The sequence below is a fragment of the Ctenocephalides felis genome, unplaced genomic scaffold (genome assembly GCF_003426905.1).
Source record: "Ctenocephalides felis isolate EL2017-DRISC unplaced genomic scaffold, ASM342690v1 CF-g0.4_SCAFFOLD_03570, whole genome shotgun sequence".
Taxonomy (NCBI): Eukaryota; Metazoa; Arthropoda; class Insecta; order Siphonaptera; family Pulicidae; genus Ctenocephalides; species Ctenocephalides felis.
Window position 1 is genome coordinate 25,465,178 of NW_020539724.1, and position 21,153 is coordinate 25,486,330.

Sequence of the window (21,153 nt, forward strand, 5' to 3'; positions counted from 1 at the left end):
GTCGTAGCATCGCACCCTGAGCGTGAGAAAGGTGCTCGAACTTCATTTGGAGTTTGATCATCATCGATGACCGTTCGCTAAAATCCCTCGTGGATTCTGGTCATGGGTGTGATGCTTTCTGAGAGGTTACTTTAAAATTTATTATCTTGTGCGTTCCAAAACCAACACCAACGAATTGGCGTTCCTTATAACTAGAATAATTCATGTTCACAAGAATGATAGAAGACGTTCGGGAACAGTAAAAGTTTCAGCAAGAAAACATAGGGCAAGTTATAGTTATCGCAAAAAAATCGAGAATGAAATTTTTTATATATCTTTACGTTTCAAAGGCTTCTGAACATTTTGGCATACCTTAGAAAAAATGCAATGAATGAAAAATAGCATGTGTGTGTGTGTGCAAATGAAGGTGTGAAAATGGTCATGCCGTTTTTGAGAGTACGTATCATCCGATTAGATTAATTCAAAAAACATTTGCTTTTAGTAATTAAGAAAAATAAGAAATAAGAAATTTTAGTAATTAGGAACATTTCCAGAAAAAATCAAGTTTTTATTTTCAAAAGAAAACTAAATTTTGAAAAATATCAAAATTTAAAAAAATCGATATAATACAAAAATTTGAGAATATTTCGAAATTTTCAAATTTTCAAAAGAAAATAGAACTAGCTGTAAGTTGAATTCTGTCTTAAGGCAATTAAGGCATCGTGCCTTAAGACAAATTGCTGGTACTTTCCGTACCAAAAATTATTATTTTTTTAAAAGCGATTAACATTTTTGCAAAAAATTTACTTCGAAAAAATTAGATTTTTGAGAAACAAAAAAAAATGTTTGATAAAAAAAGTTTTCTTTATTATGGCATTTGGAAATTATGAACTTTTTTTCAAAGCAATCGTACTGCTTTAACTACATACAGACGAAATGTCAAAGCGCGTAAGCGCCGCGTCGCCGTCTAACAGATAAACATTGGTACTGAACCATAGGAATGTAAACAAAATTCATACTTATTGTAAAAATCTCTATAAAATATCTGATAATTTGATGTGCATATGTCTAATGATCATTTTTGACCGCCAAATGGCTTTTTGTTTTACTTTTTCATTAGGTCTCCGAAACCGCTAGACCTGCCTCCACAAAAATTTGATCAATTTTCATCTTGTCAATACAAATAAAATGTGTTTTGAATTTTTAAAATCGGACGCTCCGTTCTCTTAAAAACCGTGTTACCAGTTTGGGCCCTTTTTGCTTCGTATCTTTGGAACGGCTAGACTTGCCTCCACCAAAAACTAAACAGTACGTCTCCTTATCAGTGCAAATCGAATGTTTATTAAATTATTTAAATCGGTTGATCGGTGTTCTCGAAATCGTCGACGAAAATTGTATCCGAACACACACACACATACATCCATTTTTTTAAGGTATGCTAAAATATTCAAAAACCTTTGAAACGTCGAGAAATGCAAAAATTTTCATTTTCGATTTTTTGCAATTACTATAACTACGGGAAGTCAAAAAAGGTTTTTTTTTGAAAAAAATTTCAAACTTCTAAAAAAATTATTAATTATTTTAATATTAAATTAAAATTAACAAATTATTGATTATTTTCATTCTCGAATGTTTAAATACGGTACGGGAAGTTCCAGCAATTTGCCTCAAGGCAAAATGTCATGCACCCCACTAGTTTTCTTTTTAAATTGGTTGTGATATCCGAAATTTGATTAAACGGCGTTTATAAGAGTAGTCAAATCATTATATTAATATTTTAATTGCTTTACACAATTGGCCATGGACTTGATGCCTTCTGAGAATGTTTTTACATTATATATTTTATAACTTCCCTTATATAAGTTATAGTAATCGTCCAAATATCTAATAGATTTTTTTTGCATATCTTTACATTTCAAGCTTCTGAGCATTTTGATTAGATTAGGGCAAATGGATGTGTGTGCGAGTGTGTTTTGTATGGATACAATTTTTCATCCACAATTTCTGATGAATTATCAAAAAGCATACAATTTGTAGTGATAGGACACGTGGTGATTAATTTTTGGCAAAGACAGGTCCAGCCGTTTCGGAGATACGCAGCTTAAAGAGCAAGGCATGGCAATTTTTGAGAGAACAAAGCATCCGATTCGAATGATTCAAAATACATTTTGTTTGTGTTGATGACAGTCTGTATGTACGTATTTTTTTCAAAATTATTTTTTTTAATATCAAAAATGCTTTCGATTTCAATTTTAACTTTAGCTAAAGTTCTAAAGCTCACATATATGTTTCAAATAAATAATTTGAACTTTGCAATTCAATTTATATAATTTTATAAAATTTATTGTTAATTAATTGAACAATTGTTATTAAAAAAAATAGATAAAATCATAGTTTTATTTTTTTACTTCCCGAAGGAGAACTTTATGTTTTCATAAAAAAATCGCTAATTTTATGTTTTCTCGACGTTTCAAGCCATTTTGAATCGAATGAGATCAAAATTGGAAAATGTATGTGTTTCTGTATGTGTATGTGAATAGATTTTTTGCCGTAAATCGACGCTTTGTCAAAAACGGCTGGACCGATTTCATAAATTTAAAAGCCATTCAATATCACTCGATGAGGACTAGCGTATATGAAATTTGCGAGACGATCAGCCAAGCGGTTTCTTTGTGAATAGCAGAAAAGTGAAAAAAAATTTGTCCACGTTTTAGCCCGCAATTCTGAATCGATTTTGAAAATTCAAAAACTGTTCGAAAGATATTGGTTGGGAATCGTGCTGATTAGTTTTTGGTAAAGATCGGCCGGGGGCCTTCTTGTAATGAAGTGTTATAAAAAAAATTCTATACTAAATATTACGGCCCTACGACAAGTCGTTCAATTTTAAAATTTTTTTAAAGTTTGCAATAATTAGTATTGTTTTTTGGCATTTGTCAAAATTAGACCTTTGATCGACGTTTTCTCACAAACGTCTGAACCGATTTCAGAAACTAATAAAAGCCATTTGATGTATCTCAATGAGGACTATCGTTTGTCAGTTTTGTGAGTTTTGTGATCTACCAAGCCGTAGTTTAATTAAAAGTAAATTACAAATAGTTTAATTTTAAAAAATCATCAAAGTTTGAGAAAATGAGTAGTTTTTTGACGTTTGTTGAAATTAAAATTAGACGATTTACTTGGTATAAAGATAGAGTACTGGTTCAATTATAAAAATTGTTGATCTTTGAAAATTTCCTTTTCGATAATACTCCGAGTTAACGTGTTCGTTCGTTTTCAATTATATTAAATCCACTCGGAATACTTTTAATCACTCATAAACTAATTTATTTTTTATTGATTAAGTCGATTATTTACACATATCGGGAAGTTTATGTAACTTGCCTCAATGTAAAATACCAATACCAACTAGTTTACTTTTCATTTAAACTTATATAGACGAAAGTTTAAGGGGCACACCTAGTATGACAATACACAGTAAAATTTTTGAAATAAATTATGAAATATTTTTGAAATGATATGCAATCTCCGGCGGCGCCAAAAAAAGCTCCTCCACTGCTGCAGTGATAGTAGCCTTCTCCGTTGATAAAACATAATAATAACAAATCTCGTTAAACTAGATAATATTGTCCGTTCAATGACCTACGATAAAAATAAAAAATCAAATATTGACAATATGGCGGCGTTTTTAAAGAGATAGTCGAATTTTACCCAAAATTTTGATCGTATTTGGCCTGCCAAAATTCGATTTTTTATCAGATCAAAAAATCGATAAGTCATTGTAAGGAGAACTATTTGTAGAATACGTAAAAAGATGATAGCGATCGGATTATTTGTTTTTGAGTAATCACTGCAGCAAATTCGGAAAATGCTCTTTCGAGAAAAACGCGTTTAAAGATAAAATGATCGTTATCGATTTAAAATTTTTGTATGTTATTTTTAAAGGTATAACTGATCATTATCAACTGATAATTATCATTTATTCATTTATTTAATCCTTTTTGTTTTTTTTTAACTTCCCCTAGGTTAAGTTATAGTAATCGCAAAAAAATCGAAAATGAAAATCGACTCACACACACACATAATTTTTCTATATTTGTCTCCTTCGATTTAGAATGACTTGAAACGTCAGAAAACATAACATCAGCAAATCTGTTCTTTTCGCGAAAACAAACTTCTACGGGAAGTTAAAAATCGTATTTTATGTGATATGTCATGTTCAGTTTCATGTTTCACGTAACTACTATTTGTATTAGCTAGATAAAAATAAAACTTTAGAATACATGACAAACACTGAATTAAAAAAAATAATATACATATTATGAAGTTCTATCATGTACTCATTTACGCCCAACGCTGCTTCTATAAGCAAAACTTGAAAATGGAATGTTAGATGTTAGATGTCACCGCATCGTATACCTGGGTAACGTTAACCTGTAATCGCCGCACAAACTTGAAAGGAATTTTCCTGTTACGGTCGAAACGTCGTTTGGGCAAGATCATACTTCACAGGATCATTTCTGTAGTATGTCTTCACAATCTCTTCACTCAAAAGTGGAGTTGATGCGACCTCGAAGATGAGTCGTAGCATCGCACCCTGAGCGTGAGAAAGGTGGTCGAACTTCATTTGGAGTTTGATCATCGTCGATGACCGTTCGCCAAAATCCCTCGTAGATTCTGGTCATGGGTGTGATGATGCTTTCTGAGAGGTCTCTTTAAATATTATTATCTTGTGCTTTCCAAAAACGCCGCCAACATCTTTTCGATTTTTGTCTTTTCTTCTTAAATAAAAGTTTATAAGAAAAGAAGTTCAGTTCGACAGTAAAAGTTTCAGCGAGATAAATAATGGACAGTCATTTGGGCAGGCAGGCAGGTTTAGCGGTTATGGACTCTATATAAAAATAAGTTAAAAAAATGTTTATTGTCCATATGTACATTATCATATATTTTATAAGTGGGGTGCATGGCATCGTGCTTTAAGACAAATTACTGGAACTTTCTGTACCTTATTTAAAAATCTTGGTACGGAACCCAGAAAAATTTGTACAAAATATGTACACATTATTAAAATCTCTGATAATTTGATGTACATAGGTCCAATAAATATTTTTGATCGCAAAAAGACATTTTTTAACTTATTTTTATTGAGCGTCTATAACCGCTGGACCTGCCTTCCCAAAAATTTAATCAGATCTTGATCTTTTTAATACAAGTTAAATGTTTGTTGAATTAATAAAATCGGACGCTCCGTTCTCTTAAAAACTGAGTTACCGTATTTTTTGCTAACGGCTAGACCTGCCTTTGCCAAAAACTAGTCAACACGTCTCCTTATCAATACGAATCGAATGTTTTCTGAATTATTCAAATCGGTTGATCGGTGTTCCCGAAATCGTTGACAAAAAATTGTATCCGTACACACACACGCACACGGACACACACATACACACAAACACACACACACAAACATACATCAATTTTTTTAAGGTATACCAAAATATTCAGAAACTTTTGAAACGTAAAGATATATAAAAACTTACCCCACTGGATATAAATTTTGTTTATATTTATATGCGCGCTTCAATATTTTGTCTTTAAAACAGGTACGCTTTGAAAAAAATCTAATTTTTCAAATAAAAATTAAAACACAACAATAAATCAATTTTTTTTAAAGTATTTATTTATTTTTATTGAATCTAATTGTTTCAAATTCTTCAAAAAAAAAATTAAGCTTTTATAAACATTTTAATTTTTAGTACGGGAAGTATCAGCAACTTTTTTTAATGCACGAGTTATAATGCTAATTAACGTAGGGGAGGTATAGTCATGGATAAAAGAAAAGTAAATAGAAGAGGGTATTGTAATGGGCCGAAAATTGAAAATGAAAATTTTTGCATATCTTAACGTTTTGAAGGTTCATTTTGGCATACCTCAGAAAAAATGAATGTGTGTGTGTTTGTTTTGTATTTCCGAATTTTTTCGTCCAAGTTTTCGGGCGCCCGGATCAACCGATTTGAATGGTTCAAAAAACATTCGATTCCTATTGATAGGGAGACGTTTTGATTAGTTTTTGGCAAAGGCAAATCCAACCGTTATGAAGATAAGGAGCAAAGAGTGCAAAAAATGCATATCGATTTTTTGACGGAACGGAATATCCGATTGTAAGGACCTTAAAAACATTCAATTTGTAATGATTGGGAGAAGAGATGATTAGTTTTTGGCAAAGGCAGATCCTGCCATTTTAAAGATACAGAGCTAAATTTGCAAAAAATGACCGTTTTTGAGAGAACTTAGCGTCCGATGTAAATGATTCAGAGAATTTTTTGCTTTTGTTTTAACAAAATAATTGCTTTTAGAAAAAAGAGTTTTTGTTTCAATTTTTTTGTATATCGAAAATAATTCAGATTATAATTTTAATTCTGACTAAAGTTCTAATATACTATAAACAAATAATTTCAACTTAGCAATTCAGTTTATATAATTCTTATAAATATTAGACAATGTTACAATATTTATAATAATGTATTAGAAAACATTTAATATTCCTCGAACATTTCGCTACGGTACGGGAAGTCCAGCAATTTGCATTAAGGCACAATTCCATCCATCCATGCTTATTTATCTATGATTCCATCACATACACCACTAGTTCAATTCCAATTCGTTAGTGGCGCCACGTTCACATCTTCACTCTTTTATCAAACATATCTATGGAATATGATGATCTTTGTCGTTCACGCCGGTACATAATCTATGGAGCGACGAGGCACACATTCGCCTATTTCACATCATCACGTCTGTAAATCTTTTCGCCGGGTTTGTTGCTTTTGAGCAACCAGAAATATTAATTTTCTTGTGGCAATTATTTAATACTATAGTGATAATTTTGTTACAAAAATATCTACTAACTCAGAATTGAATTTGATTGAGAAAGGTAAATATTATTTTGTCATAGCTATATGATATATATTTATTTAATTTGCCACACGTGGTTTCGTCAATATAGGTTATGCATTCTTCCAATGTTCTATAAATTTTTTTAATATGTAGTAATTTTTTGGTTTAATTGTGTATTTATATTATGTTATTTTTGTTTTATTAGATACGATAAATTGGCCACGCTTTGGAATGGGGTAATATTGAGGTAAGTGTTCTTTTTATATATGCATACATAAATTGTAAAAATAAGTACATTTCAAATTTCAAGGATTACATGATAGTATAACAGACATTTTTAATGTATTTGAAACATGCATCGATATAAATAGTCAAAAAACTCCAGTTCAGAATGGACGGGTTAATATTCTTATAATTTTGGTTTCTAAATTGGTCTGTGGGTTATATAATAGAAATCCTTGCCACAATTTGTAGTAGAGGAGACTGGGTTCGGTTGTGCCTCTTTTTTATCAACAATAATTTTATTTGCCAGTCAATGGCAATTTGAACATTTGTCTAAACGGAAATACTGAAATACTGTCCTTAAATACGATGGATTAGTCATAAACAAATCTTACAAGAGTAAGCCGACACAACCGTCCTGGAAGTGTAGACATATACATAATGTCATAAAGAAACAATGGCCTAACACATAATCATTCAAACAAGGATTACGAGTAAAGTTGAGCAATACATAACAGTGCATGATTATTTTTTTTAACAAAGATCAAGAAATATTTTTTTCTATTAAATTTTCCTTTCTTTTTCATTATTTGTGACCGTTAAGTTTCAATCTGATCAATCTTGATAAATCATTGTTATGACTGGGCTAAACTGCAAAAACTAGTTGCTGGTAATTAACTATTAATGTTTAACTTACAGCAAATTCACAAACAGTAATCTATCTATTTACATACTATTAAGTTATTAAAGGAAATTGGACAAAGAAACTTTTCTTTGACACTTTAAAAGCAATATATATTAATGTAGGGCGCTAACTCAATGCAACAGTGTAAACTTGTTTGAACAAACACACTTCATTTTTCTCCATTTTGACCCTATCTCAAAATCAGTATAGTTCCCATCGGTACCCAGTCTTCCCTAGTTTATTAAAGTAATGAATTTTTAAAGTTTCATACATTTGGTCTGGTACTTTGCTTTATTTTAATAATTTTATCCGTCTTGGTCATTTTTATTTTATATGGTGATTGTATACCTTACCAGTTATCAGCGCTTCTTAGGGCGCTGCGCTGACTCAATGCAACAATGTAAACTTGTTCGAACAAACACACTTCATCTTTCTCCATTTGGACCCTATCTCAAAATCAGTATAGTTCTCATCTGTACCCAGTCTTCTCTAGTTTAATAAAGTAATGAATTTTTAAAGTTTCATATATTTGTTTTGGTACTTTGTTTTATTTTAATAATTTTATTTGTCTTGGTCATTTTTATTTTATATGGGGATTGTATACCTTACCAGTCATCAGGGCTTCTTAAAATTAAATTCTTTTTAAGTTAGACAGTTTTGAGAATCAAGTAAATTTGGTAATTTACTTACTTCAAGATAAGTTACGTAAGGTTTCATTAAGCCATCCAGTTATTTTCCATTTCAAATAATTTATTGCTTTCACATCATCAATTAACTTTTACTTTAAACTTTACTTTTGCTTTACATACTTCCATATTTTATTTCATACTTATATTGTAAAAATTACTTATATTGTAATAGTACTTATCAATTTGTTTAAAAAAATAATAATAATGTTAATTATAAATAAGACACATATAAATTTGTTAATATTATAAAATAACCTAAAATTTAGTAATCAAAATAAATTATATTGTAAGTGTTGTAAAAGCCTTACAACTTATTAAATTCTTAAATACTTTTAACTATTTATTTAAAAATAATTAAAATTAACTAAATAGAAACAAGTTTATAGTAAAGAAATTAAATAATAAATGAATAAGTAACAATAGTTAAATTATATTAAATCTGCAAAATATTCACTTGAGCCTTATTATATTATCATTATACTGACGGCTTGTAAAATTAATAAATTTTATTACATACATACTTCCATATTTTTGCAATCTATCTTTGGGCTCACATTTTTCTCTTAACTTTACCAATCATTTTTAGACAAGTATGTACAAGAAATATATTAATTTTTTTTCTGAATCTTAATGATACCATAAATAAATAAAAAAAAATTAAGTTGTTATATTTTTAATGTAATTCTTGAGTTATTCTTCATGATGACAACTATACCATATAACTGAGGTACATCTTTTGAACGATTGTAGAAGGCATTTGTCTGATATACAAATTTATATTTAAGCCATATGCATTTGAATAGTACTCTATTTTAACCAAAATATTTTATTTGCAGATTAGGTTGGATGCAGACATTATCCTCTGATAATAAATTAAATAAATGATAATAAAAACAATGGTGTCTGATGTGGATTAGACAAATTCTGCAATCCTGAAGGTGAGCTTTGATTAATTACCTTACATTTAAATATGGTTCCATAAATTTCCTTATGATATTGTGTTAATCTATGTTTGAGCTCAAATTTTGGACTTTGCCAAACATTTTTAGACTTGTACAAGAAATAAACATAATTTTTTTCTAAATATTGATACTATAAATAAATTAAAAAAAATTTAAATTGTTATATTTTTATGTAATTCTTGAGTTATTCTTCATGATGACAACTATACCATATAACTGAGGTACATCTTTTGAACGATTGTAGAAGGCATTTGTCTGATATACAAATTTATATCTATGTCATATGCATTTGAATAGCACTCTTAATATTAACCATAATATTTTATTTGCAGATTAGTTTGGATGCAGATAATAAATTAACAATGCTATCTGATGGATTATTTTAAATATTTTGCAATACTGAAGGTGAGCTTTGATTGATTACCCTACATTTAATTGTAATCTTAATTTTATTTTCAATCATTTGCAAAGCAGATTTATAATGCTCTTAATATTTAGTTTAATTTTAATTATAAATTAATAAAATTCAAGGGTCCTTGGATTTTTGACTACTTCTTGACCAGTACAATGCCATGTTAAAAACTATAACAGTAATTCAATCTTTTTTGTTTAATTTTGATTGAATTTTCAACTTCAATTTTGTTTGTTTTAGCAATTAATTCTATTGATTTTTAAATATTTTCTATTGATGCAAATGGTATTGCTACCTTAAGTTCTTAATAATAAAATATGTGATTGAATATAGACTCTTAACTAATATGATGACAGCTATACCATGTTCCTGAAGTATATCTCATGAACGACTTAAAGAAGGCATTTGTCTGATTTCTCTTATTTGATAATAAATTTTATAATATCCAAGGTATTGACAACATTTTTCTTCTTGTTTTAGGTTTCTTCCTCACGCAGGCTCTGGCTGGCTGTTAAGGTGAACTTTCCATTTATTAAAAATTATAATTTTCAATATACCTAAATGAAGAAAACTATACCAATTACTGAGGTATATCTTTTGAACGAATTAAGAAGGCATTTGTCTGATTATTTATTTACACATGTTCTGCATACTCATTTCTATTCACTAAAAATTTACTTAGTGCATTTGTTGGTTTACAGATGCGAGAACCTTACTGGTGCCTGGAGGACTGGTCAGATTTAAGGTAAATTATGAAACTGGATTATTTTTTACCTTTATTATTTTTGAAATGTGATGTCAACTATACCATTCTCCTGAAGGTAACTCTTGAACGACTTAAGAAGGCATTTGTCTGATTTTTTATGCTTGTATTTATAAATTATGTTTGAAATTCTTGGGCTTCATAAATATTTTTATTTGCAGATCAAATGCTTGACCAAATGTATGTGCCTGAAAGAGAGTTCTAGAAATCAGCAGTAGCACCAAGGATATAGGTATTGGTTCATTTTGTTTGTGTCATGAATATCTTTGAGTTAGTATCACTTTATAAAAATTAGTTCTTAAAAAATATGGCAATTTTTGATTAGCTATTGGCACCATATATTTTGGCATTTCTGCAATCATTTCTAAAGCATCAACTTATCTATTTTTTATCAAATTTAATCTGCTAATTTGGTTTTAGTCTTCTTTAGTCTTTATATTTATCTCGATCAATGTCTTATGCACATTGTTTGATTGTGCCATTTTACTACATAAATTTTGAATTACAGGCTTTCATCTAAATTAATTTGAAATAGTAAATTTTAATTAAATCTTTTCACTAAAATTGCAATTTTAACACTAGGGTTAGACATTCCTGTTTTTATATTTTTATATTATATACATACTTGTTTATATTTGTATCATTTTTTCTATAAATTATGCAAAGTCCGTAACCAAAAATTTGGTTGCTGATTTTATATAAAACTTATGTTCTGACTAACAATTTCAAATAAATTTTACTTTCCCAGAAATTATTGTTTTATTTTCAATGTGTATCATTTAGTAATTTGTGAGAAACTTTGACTTCCGACCATTTGTACTTATGAATTCTTTCACATACACATTTTTTAACCAATTAAGTTAGTTAATCAAAAATAATACAAGTTTGAAAAATCAACTTTTTTTGTTGATTTCTAGATATCAAATTTCTGATAAATTTGAAGACAATTTTATTAATACAAATATATGTATCTTAAGTACATTAACTTCCTGAAAATTTAATTTTAACCAGAAATTCATAGCAATCTATATAAAATATAAGTTTTTACTTTAGACAAGTATATAATTGCTCGAAAAGGATAACTGGTCATTGCCAGTTCCCTTCAATATGATACATTTGAACGATATAATTTAGCCTATACGTGTTTGCCCTTTCAAACCCTTGGGGACGTGAGCATTGTAAATCGTTTGACCTCAAATTTGGAATCCCAGTGTGTATGTGGACCAAAATTTGACATTTCGTCGGCATTTTCTCAAAACCTTTTTTCCGATTATATTTGATAATAATCGATATAAGGACTAGGGTTGACAAGAGTTAAATAAAATAAACGGTTTATTTGGTATTTGCAGAAAAATGTAAAATATTTTGATAATAAAAACCAGTTATAAATATGCTTATTGGTAAAATTGGTAAAGTTTATTTGCATTTTTTTTGAATTTCTAACAATTCCTGGAACTTTCTAGAATGATACAAAATTTGGCCTAAAACTAAAAGAATTTGGAAGTAATTAGTTTATGTTTATGATCAGTACAAACAACCTTTTTGATCAGTTTCTTATTTTTTATAGTAATCGTAAAAAAATCGAAAATGAAAGTTTTTATATATCTTCACGTTTCAAAGGTTTCTGAATATTTTGGCATACCTTATTATTAGAAAAAAATGGATGCGTACGTGTGCGCGCGGATACAAATTTTCGTCGACAATTTCGAGAACACGGATTAACCGATTTGAATAATTTAAAAAACATTCGATTCGTATTGATAAGGAGACGTGCTGATTAGTTTCTGGCGAAGGCAGGTCTAGCCGTTCCGAAGATACGGGGCAAAAAGTGCCAAAAAACGGTAACTCAGTTTTTAAGAAAACGAAGCGTCCGATTTTAATAATTCGAAAAAGAATTTACTTGTATTGACAACTGATTAAATTTTTAGGAAGGCAAGTCCAGCGGTTATGGACTCTTAATAAAAATAAGTTAAGAAAATGTCATTTGGCGGTTAAAAATGTTTATTGGAATATGTACATCAAATTATCAGATATTTTATTTTATAGAGATTTTAATAATGTGTACACATTTTGAGTAAATTTTGTTGGGTTCCGTACCAAGATTTTTAAGTACGGTACGGAAAGTTAATCAGTCTTAGTGATCTTATGTTCATAGAATTTTAAGTGTTTATTCATGCTTATTTATCCATTATCTATAACTATATCATAGATAAACAAGTATAATGATCTATATTATTCATTTATCATAAAATCAAACACATTTCAAACTAAATTAATATTTTATTAAGTTCTATGTTGCTCCCTCTGCGAATGTTTGTTTCAAAACAATAATTTATATCGGGTGTCCTATCCCGTACTATCTCTGTCTTTAGCAAAAGAAAACATACAGAGAAAATGTCAAAATTTGACATATCACAAACGATGTAAATAAAGTAATGCCAAAGTTCGCTAGAGTAAACAATTAAAATTATGTAGCACAGTAAAGTACACTTAAAGTTTTATTTGGCTGAAAATATTTTTGGCACGATATTGCACAATTATTATAATATTACCATAGTTGTTAAAAATGAATGTAGAAAATATCAGCCAAGAACTCGGAGTGCACCAAAACCAAATAAAATTAATTAAAGCAGATAAATTATTATGCTTAGTTCACAAATCATGGATTAAATCTTTAGCTAATAATGAATTAATAGACAACCAAATTTATACTGGAGTTTCCAACTGGAAGGATGATGATATTAAATTTGAAAGTTGGGCCAGAGTTTATATAAAGGTACTAGTTTTTAGATTTCAAGTAGGGCTTCCAATACCGTACTAATATCTGAATACCGGTATTCGATATTTGAAATTTGTAATACCGGTATTGTCAATGAAAAATTTACTAATAATATATTAATTTACCGCAGTTGTTATATTGACTTATTAACATTATTATTGTCCTAAAATTAGTACATATTAATTATTTTAATACATTGAAAATAGTAGTAGATTATACAAAAACGCGCAAGTAAACAATTATATATTAACTTCTATATTACATTTTACATATAATAGGCTTAAATATGGTTTTAAAATATATAAACTATCAATTGTTTAATCTTCAAGTGAGGACCGAATTCTAGTACAAATATAACAAGCTGAAAACATTTTTTCTCATTCTACATTTGTCGGCACAATTGCCATAAAGAAAATTATTGGACAATATGAATTAGTACTTATAGTGTATGTAGGTTATAATCAAACAATCATTATTGTATTGTCTGATTGCCCAATAAATAAATTAAATAATTCTATATGAACGATTTCTAAGAATTTCCAATGTACTCATAAAAAAGAGGTCATCCACCACCGAGACCAATATTATCATTGATTATCAAACTATTTATTTCTCGATGATTTGACTTTATATTTATATTTTGTTTAAAAATCATTGATAACGAATTAGATATGAGGACAATGCACGTGGACGACTGATAATTTTTATAAATGGGTTCTATTCATTAGATCGTATATAATATATAAAAAATCGCTTTATTTAACCGATATCGTCGATGTGTCACACTAGTCTGAGCCGAATCGGCAATACACATACACAGTTTAGTGAACTGCATATGTGTATTGCATAAGTTCAATTTTTAACAAAATACTGGTAATCTCTAAATACCGGTATTTTTGTATCAATACCGGACAAAAATCGTCCGGGATCCTGGTATTCGGAATCATGGAATTCCGGTATTGTAAGCCCTAATTTCAACTAGTTTAATTTTACTTTACTTAGGAATAATCCTGTTGGGAGTCTAAAATAATATTTATTATTATTGATTACAGCTTGCTTATAAACAACTATATAAATAAAATAAAATAAATATGTAATACACTAAATAATAATACTTCTGCTTTCTAATTTTTTCTTTTGCTATTTTCATTCGAGAATTAGTATTATATTGGGTAGTTCAATTCGCATATTATTTCTTTTACACAATTATATAATTGTGTAAATGTAAAAGTTTAATACTATGTATTTTTTGCTGCCTAAATACTATTGACGTCACTGATATATTTTACACAAGTATTGTTATTTCAGGCTATGAAAAAAACAGATTAAATGTATTTTGTTTCGTGTATTTTTCGGTATGTATATTCCTGATTGCCGTCATTCACGGCCAAAGATTGTCGTAGTTAGAAATATGACCCCTTACTATTCTATAAATTATACATTGGAACTATTCACACTTGAACACAATTTCATTGTTCTTTATCTTTGAAGTAATATTTTTGTATTTTCTGGAAAAAAACGTACACCTAAAAGGTCATAAAACTGCCTGTGAGACGAGAAAGCGACAGCTTCTTTTCCAAAGCAAAAATGCAGTAACAGATGATTTACGTTTTATGTACAGACAATGCCAGTTTAGGGAAGTCGGATTGGAACTCCTCCAATATGTATGACATGAGTTTTTTTGATTTTATTCTGTATGATAATTTTCAATTTTTGTACATAACTTTATTATGTACTAAAGCCTTCATTCAATGGAAAACAACTAAAATTAAATAAAACTGATAAGAATTATATTAATGCTAAAAGTGTGGAATAAAAGTTATTATTCGTAATCTATGATACAGAAACTATTATTTCATATATCAAATCATTTTCATTGCTTAACTATAAACAATCATACAGTTTCATAAATAGATGAATTATCTACTACAGATATTTTTAATTTAAAATTGTGTTTATAGAACGTATTCAAATCGAGATTAATAAAAACGTAAAACAGGATAAAATAGATAGCTCTATACTCTATATGTATAAAAGAGGCATCATTTCATTATCCGAACACATAAAAAATATATAATTGTAATTAAGTGATAAAATAAAATTATGTCTTATTTAGTACCATTTTTATTAATGCTACAGATCATATGATATTACTTTGTTTCAGGTATTTTTAAAGCAACCAAGTCAAGTGATACCATTACCCCGATGCAATGTGATTAATGCCAATACTTGCCAAGAGCCTCCATTGTCTTATTGTCAACTTCTTCATTATGTTTCACAAAGTAATCACAAAAATCTATGGAAGGCTGCCCACAAAAGATACAATAATCAATATTCTTTCGGACATAAAGAAAGTTTATTATTTCACCCTGTACCTTATGACAATATCCTGAAAGAAGTCATTACTAGAACTTATGGCTGTCATATTATTACTAAAGATAATGCAAATTCTGGAGAAGTTGATCAATCCCAATATGTTAAAATGTTTGAAACAAACATCAATCTATACCCAGTATTATGTGGTATTGAAACAAAATCATTTATATTTCTTGTTCATAATTCTTACATTGAACATAATTTACAAGACTGTGTTACATATAGTCCCTCAATTTTGGGATCATGTTATAACAAATCATTATTTATTATTTATCAATTGGTGAGTGTTCTGAAATCAATGCATGATAAAGGACTAGTTTTAGGTAAGAATAGTAATTAAATATTTTAAATGCGTATATACATAAATAATATATATATATATATATATATATATACATATATATACACACACATATATATATATATATACATATATATATATATATATATATATATATATATATATATATATATATGTATATATCTTGAATATTGATTTTCAACCAATCGTCAAAATAAAAGAAAACTAAAATATAAATAATAAAATATTAATTTGTATGTGTTGATACAGATTGTGTGTCATCATCATTCAGCAACCCTTTTTGAAATTTTTGTTATACGGTATCTAAAAGAATTTCTACAAAGTTTAAAAAAATTAAATTTTAAAATATATTATATATTGAAAGATAAAATGGCAAGTAAAAATTTGATACATACTATACCAGGAAAAACAATATTTTTTTTTTATTAATTAACATATGGAAATTAAACAATATAAACATTTTTTTGGTTTTAAGTTTAAAGTTGTGTGAAAGCATAAGAGCTTTCTTATTAATAATTCTTACCCTTTACATTTAATAAACAATGTAATTAAAAACATTCAAAAATAAGTTTTTTTTAATTTTCAGTCTGATAATTATATCATTGATGATGTTTCAAAAAGTTCTCTTCTGACTAATTCAGATGCATCTTTTACAAACAAATACAAAGCAGTCTTTTCTTTGCCATATTTAGGTAGTTTCTCAATCTTTCTAAAAAATTTGTTTTTAAATGAAGGTTTTTGTTAGTTTTTACTTTTGACAATACTTTCAACTCGCTTTTGACTTCCTTAAAATCTAAAACTCCTGTTGAGCGTATTACTGATCCTGTTTACAAAGTGGATTGCAATGATTGCGATTGTTGTTATATTGGCGAAAGTTTGCAATATGAACCAACACATTTGTAATTCGAAGAATCCAAATCAGTTTTAGACAATGTTTTTGGAATATGTCATTAGTTTAAACCGTACTTTCAATACCAAAAATTCTATTATTTTATATAAGAAAAAGAATGGTGACTTCAGAAAATTTGCTGAATCAGTATTTATCTTTATAAACCCCCTTTGTGTTAATAAACGAAATTCTGCTCTGTTAGTACATAATATTAATAATTTTTATAAAATAGTTTTTCAAATCTTTGACTCTTGTGTTTTTCATAGTCTATTTGATTTTATGTTTTTATATTTTTATTTTCTCAAATTGTGCCCCCACTGTTTAACTATCTTCTCCACAACATCCTTCATTTGCCTTTGTCTTTTTTCATCCGATACGTTCAGTTCTTTGCTCAGAACTTATATTACGCAAATCTTCAGTTTAAATTTAAAACCGAAAAAAATGTTTACTTTATATTGTTTATTTTCTATATGTTAGTTAACAAAAATTTTTTTTTTTATTTTTTTCCTGGTGTGGTATGCATCAATTTTTTACTTGTCATTTTATCTTTCAATCTATAATATGTTTTAAATTTTAATATTTTTAAACTTTGTAAAAATTCTTTTAGATAATGTATTAACAAACATTTCAAAAAGAGTTTCTGAATGATGACACACAATTCGTGTCAAAACATATGAATTTCATTATTTATTTGTTTTCTTTTATTTCGACGATTGGCTGAAAATCAACATTTAAGATATGTCTCAACGTCGAGCAAAAAAATCTAAATCTTATATATATATATATATATATATATATATATATATATATATAAAGAAATTATTTTTCAAAAAACTTTTATTGTTTTTTATTACTTTTGGATTCTTGTTCGAAACTCTACAATATATATATATATATATATATATATATATATATTTACATAAATATTTATATAATTTTATTTAATTATTTATTTATTAATTATGGTAAATATACCATATTAAGATATGCTAGGAATCATTAGACTTTAAAGATGATTTTTCAAAAAATAGGAAAGTGAAAGAATTAAGCTGTTCTGCTTTTTAAATTAGATTTGTAAGATTATTAGAGAAAATAATTATGAATTGTAGAATTTTATTTTTAGAAATAGCCGTCATTTTACTGAACCACGAGTTTGTCCCTAATTCTTTGACAAATTTGAGATACTGGCATAATTCCATGATAGCTCCAAAGAACACATTTTTAGAATTGAACTATTTTTAATATAAATTTTAATATATGCAGGCAGCATATTTTACAATGAGGTATTGCAATTATTAAAAATAATAAAAAAAATATTTTTAGGAGATATATTATTAGAAGATATATATTTAGATGAAAACTTATGGATCCAAGTAATACCAAAATTAGATGATAACTTAAATGAAATTCTTCACAAAATTGATCAATTATCTGAACCGAAAAAAGATGCAAATTTCTACAAAAGCAACTGTGTGTGCTCAAATTGTTTGAAATCTATAACAAAAAAGTGGTGCAATGGACAAATTAGTAACTTTGATTATTTAACTGTATTAAATGTACTGGCTGGCCGACGGAAAGGTGAGCCTGGTAATCATCATGTAATGCCTTGGGTAACAGACTTCTCATCAAAATCGGGAAGTAACTGGAGAGACTTAACAAAATCTAAATATAGGCTTAATAAAGGTAACTTATTAATAAATTTTAATTGATGTTACATTTTGATGTATTGTGTTGAATTTGATTTTATAATCAGTAAATATTTTCTAAAAGGTGATCATCAGTTAGATCTTACATATTCTCAGTCAACTACAAAATCAGATGATGTACCGCAGATACCACATCATATTTCAGATGTGTTATCTGATATTACTTACTATGTATATATGGCACGAAGAACAAATCGTTCAGTATTAACAAAACATGTCAGGCCACTCTGGGTTCCTGCTGAATATCCCAACTCTATACAAAGGTAAAATATCTTTATTAGTTATGTGACAAGTTAAAACAAGTGATTTGAATTATTCAAAATACGATATTAACGACAACCCGGTTCGAATTAGATTTTACTCGTTTCAAATCATCTTGTATCAAGCCGAGAAATATTTACTGTGATCTCTTACACCAGATAATTTGATTGTTTAAGACACAATATGTGAGAATATTTTAATAAATATAATAAAAAAATGCGCGTAAGGTTCGCGATTAAAACTTTTTTGCTACTGTACAAGATGGCATTTAAGTAAAAATAAATACATTATATAACAATTTTGATGTTTATTAGTAATATGGTAACACTCGTGATGTACACATTTCAACCTTTATACACATTTATATAATGATAAATTATAAATTATATATTTATAATAGCATTAAAAATATGTGTAATATTTAAAAACAATAATGTATATAAGTCATACTTCAAATATGACATGATCGGTTTGTCATTGTAATTAGCATTTAGAAATGAACCTTTATAGAGAAATGAAGTAATTGCTGATTAATAACTTTTATAATATTTGTTTACACAGTGGGTTATGTTAAACAACACCTAAACAAATATTGTTTTTGCAACTCATCATGTATTTCATATAATTAAAATTAACATACATTCATTGACTGCTTGTATTTTTTTTACTTTTTCGCTGGCGATATAATTTTATTCTTTGAACAGCTGTAATATCTATCTTGCCTAAAAAATATTTTAAAAGATTTATAGAAATTACGAATAATATAGAAATAATTTCTAATCAAAAAACTTACGTTTAGTACACGGCACAAATGTTTAATTTGTTTTATTATTTTCAAGGAACAGGGTTAGATATTCTTCTGATTCAGTCATTTTTCATTAAATCAAAATTTGTGCTACGATGTAACTTTAAAATGTTTACTTATCTATGCCGATTTCCTTATGATATCGGCACGCATACAACGTTGATTCCGGTTCGCATACAACGACAGATCTCTATTCACATACACGGCGACTAATCGACCAGGATTGAAATGATTTTACCGAGAGCGAATGATGTACAGTTCGAGCGTCACGCAATTTCCGTTGCATTCTCACAGATTTACACCCTAGTCGCGCCTAAAGAAGTTTTACTTAAAAAATGTGATGAATTCAAATATAAATTATTTGATTTTAATACGACCCATATGAGTTAATCGACTTATACGTCATTTGACTTCAATGGATTAATACGACTTAACCGAATCATTCGACTTCAATCGACTGAAATGACTAAACTCAATCGCCCGAAATCAATCGACTAATATGACGTAACCGAATTATTCTACTTCAATTGACTAATATGAATTAACAGACTCAATCATTATTAATCAATGGAAAATTTAATTGTGGTATATTTTTTCCAGGCTACAACAATGGTCTCCCGAAGAATGCATTCCAGAATTTTATTCAGATCCTACTGTTTTCAAAACAATTCATGAAGACTTACCTGATCTGGCTTTGCCTGCTTGGGCCACTTGTGCTGAAGATTTCATTGCAAGACATCGGGAGGCCTTAGAAAGCCAATATGTATCTGAAAGATTACATCATTGGATTGATTTAACATTTGGATACAAGTAAGTTTTAAAATTAATTTTATGTGAATAGTAATAATTAGGGAATGCAATACCGATGGAAAATTTCAATACGGGTATTTCGGTGATTTTTCATTTTAAAACCTGAATACCGGTAAATTACCGGTATTTTTATTATCTTAAACAAACGTAAACAAAATTGAAAGTTACTAGTTCAAATATAAAAAAATGTACATACAACTACAACTATATTCAACTAAATAATGAAAACAATAAAATAAAACAATTTTTTTTTTTTAAATAATAATTTAACAAAATTAAATCCAATTTAATTAATTCATTATCACTATCGAGTATATTGAGTTTTTTTCACCAAAATTAAACGTATGAGTAAGAAAGACCAAAAACTCATAAAAGATCATATTACATTATTATAATAAACTGTATTGTCTGTATCCGATGTGTTAAATTAGCATAATTTCCACTATTTTAAAGACTTTAATAAAGTATTTTTCCTACACTAATTCAAGATCGGATACTTTGTTGAGATAAATAATAAGTTTCTATAATTGTTGAGTATTGTTATTTAAAATAATGTGATGCTTCCATAGTATCTTCAAACTTCAAAACGTTTTCGAAAAATA

At 28.0% G+C, this 21,153-nt stretch overlaps 1 protein-coding gene, 1 non-coding gene and 1 pseudogene across 2 annotated transcripts in view; all 3 read left to right on the forward strand.

Moving 5' to 3' along the window:
* Positions 1–122, forward strand: LOC113383828 (annotated as a pseudogene).
* A 4,349-nt stretch (positions 123–4,471) lies between these two features.
* On the forward strand, positions 4,472–4,687 carry LOC113383821. The gene has a single exon (XR_003367787.1). It is a non-coding gene; the product is annotated as a small nucleolar RNA U3 (small nucleolar RNA).
* Positions 4,688–13,052: 8,365 nt separating this feature from the next.
* LOC113383659 (WD repeat-containing protein 81-like) overlaps positions 13,053–21,153 on the forward strand; it is a 38,162-nt gene continuing 30,061 nt past the window's right edge. The window contains exons 1-5 of the mRNA XM_026621911.1: positions 13,053–13,379; positions 15,547–16,081; positions 18,293–18,652; positions 18,740–18,938; positions 20,342–20,551. Of these exons, the coding sequence (XP_026477696.1) occupies positions 13,170–13,379; positions 15,547–16,081; positions 18,293–18,652; positions 18,740–18,938; positions 20,342–20,551 (1,514 nt within the window). The 5' untranslated portion in view covers positions 13,053–13,169. The remainder of the gene's footprint in view (positions 13,380–15,546; positions 16,082–18,292; positions 18,653–18,739; positions 18,939–20,341; positions 20,552–21,153) is intronic.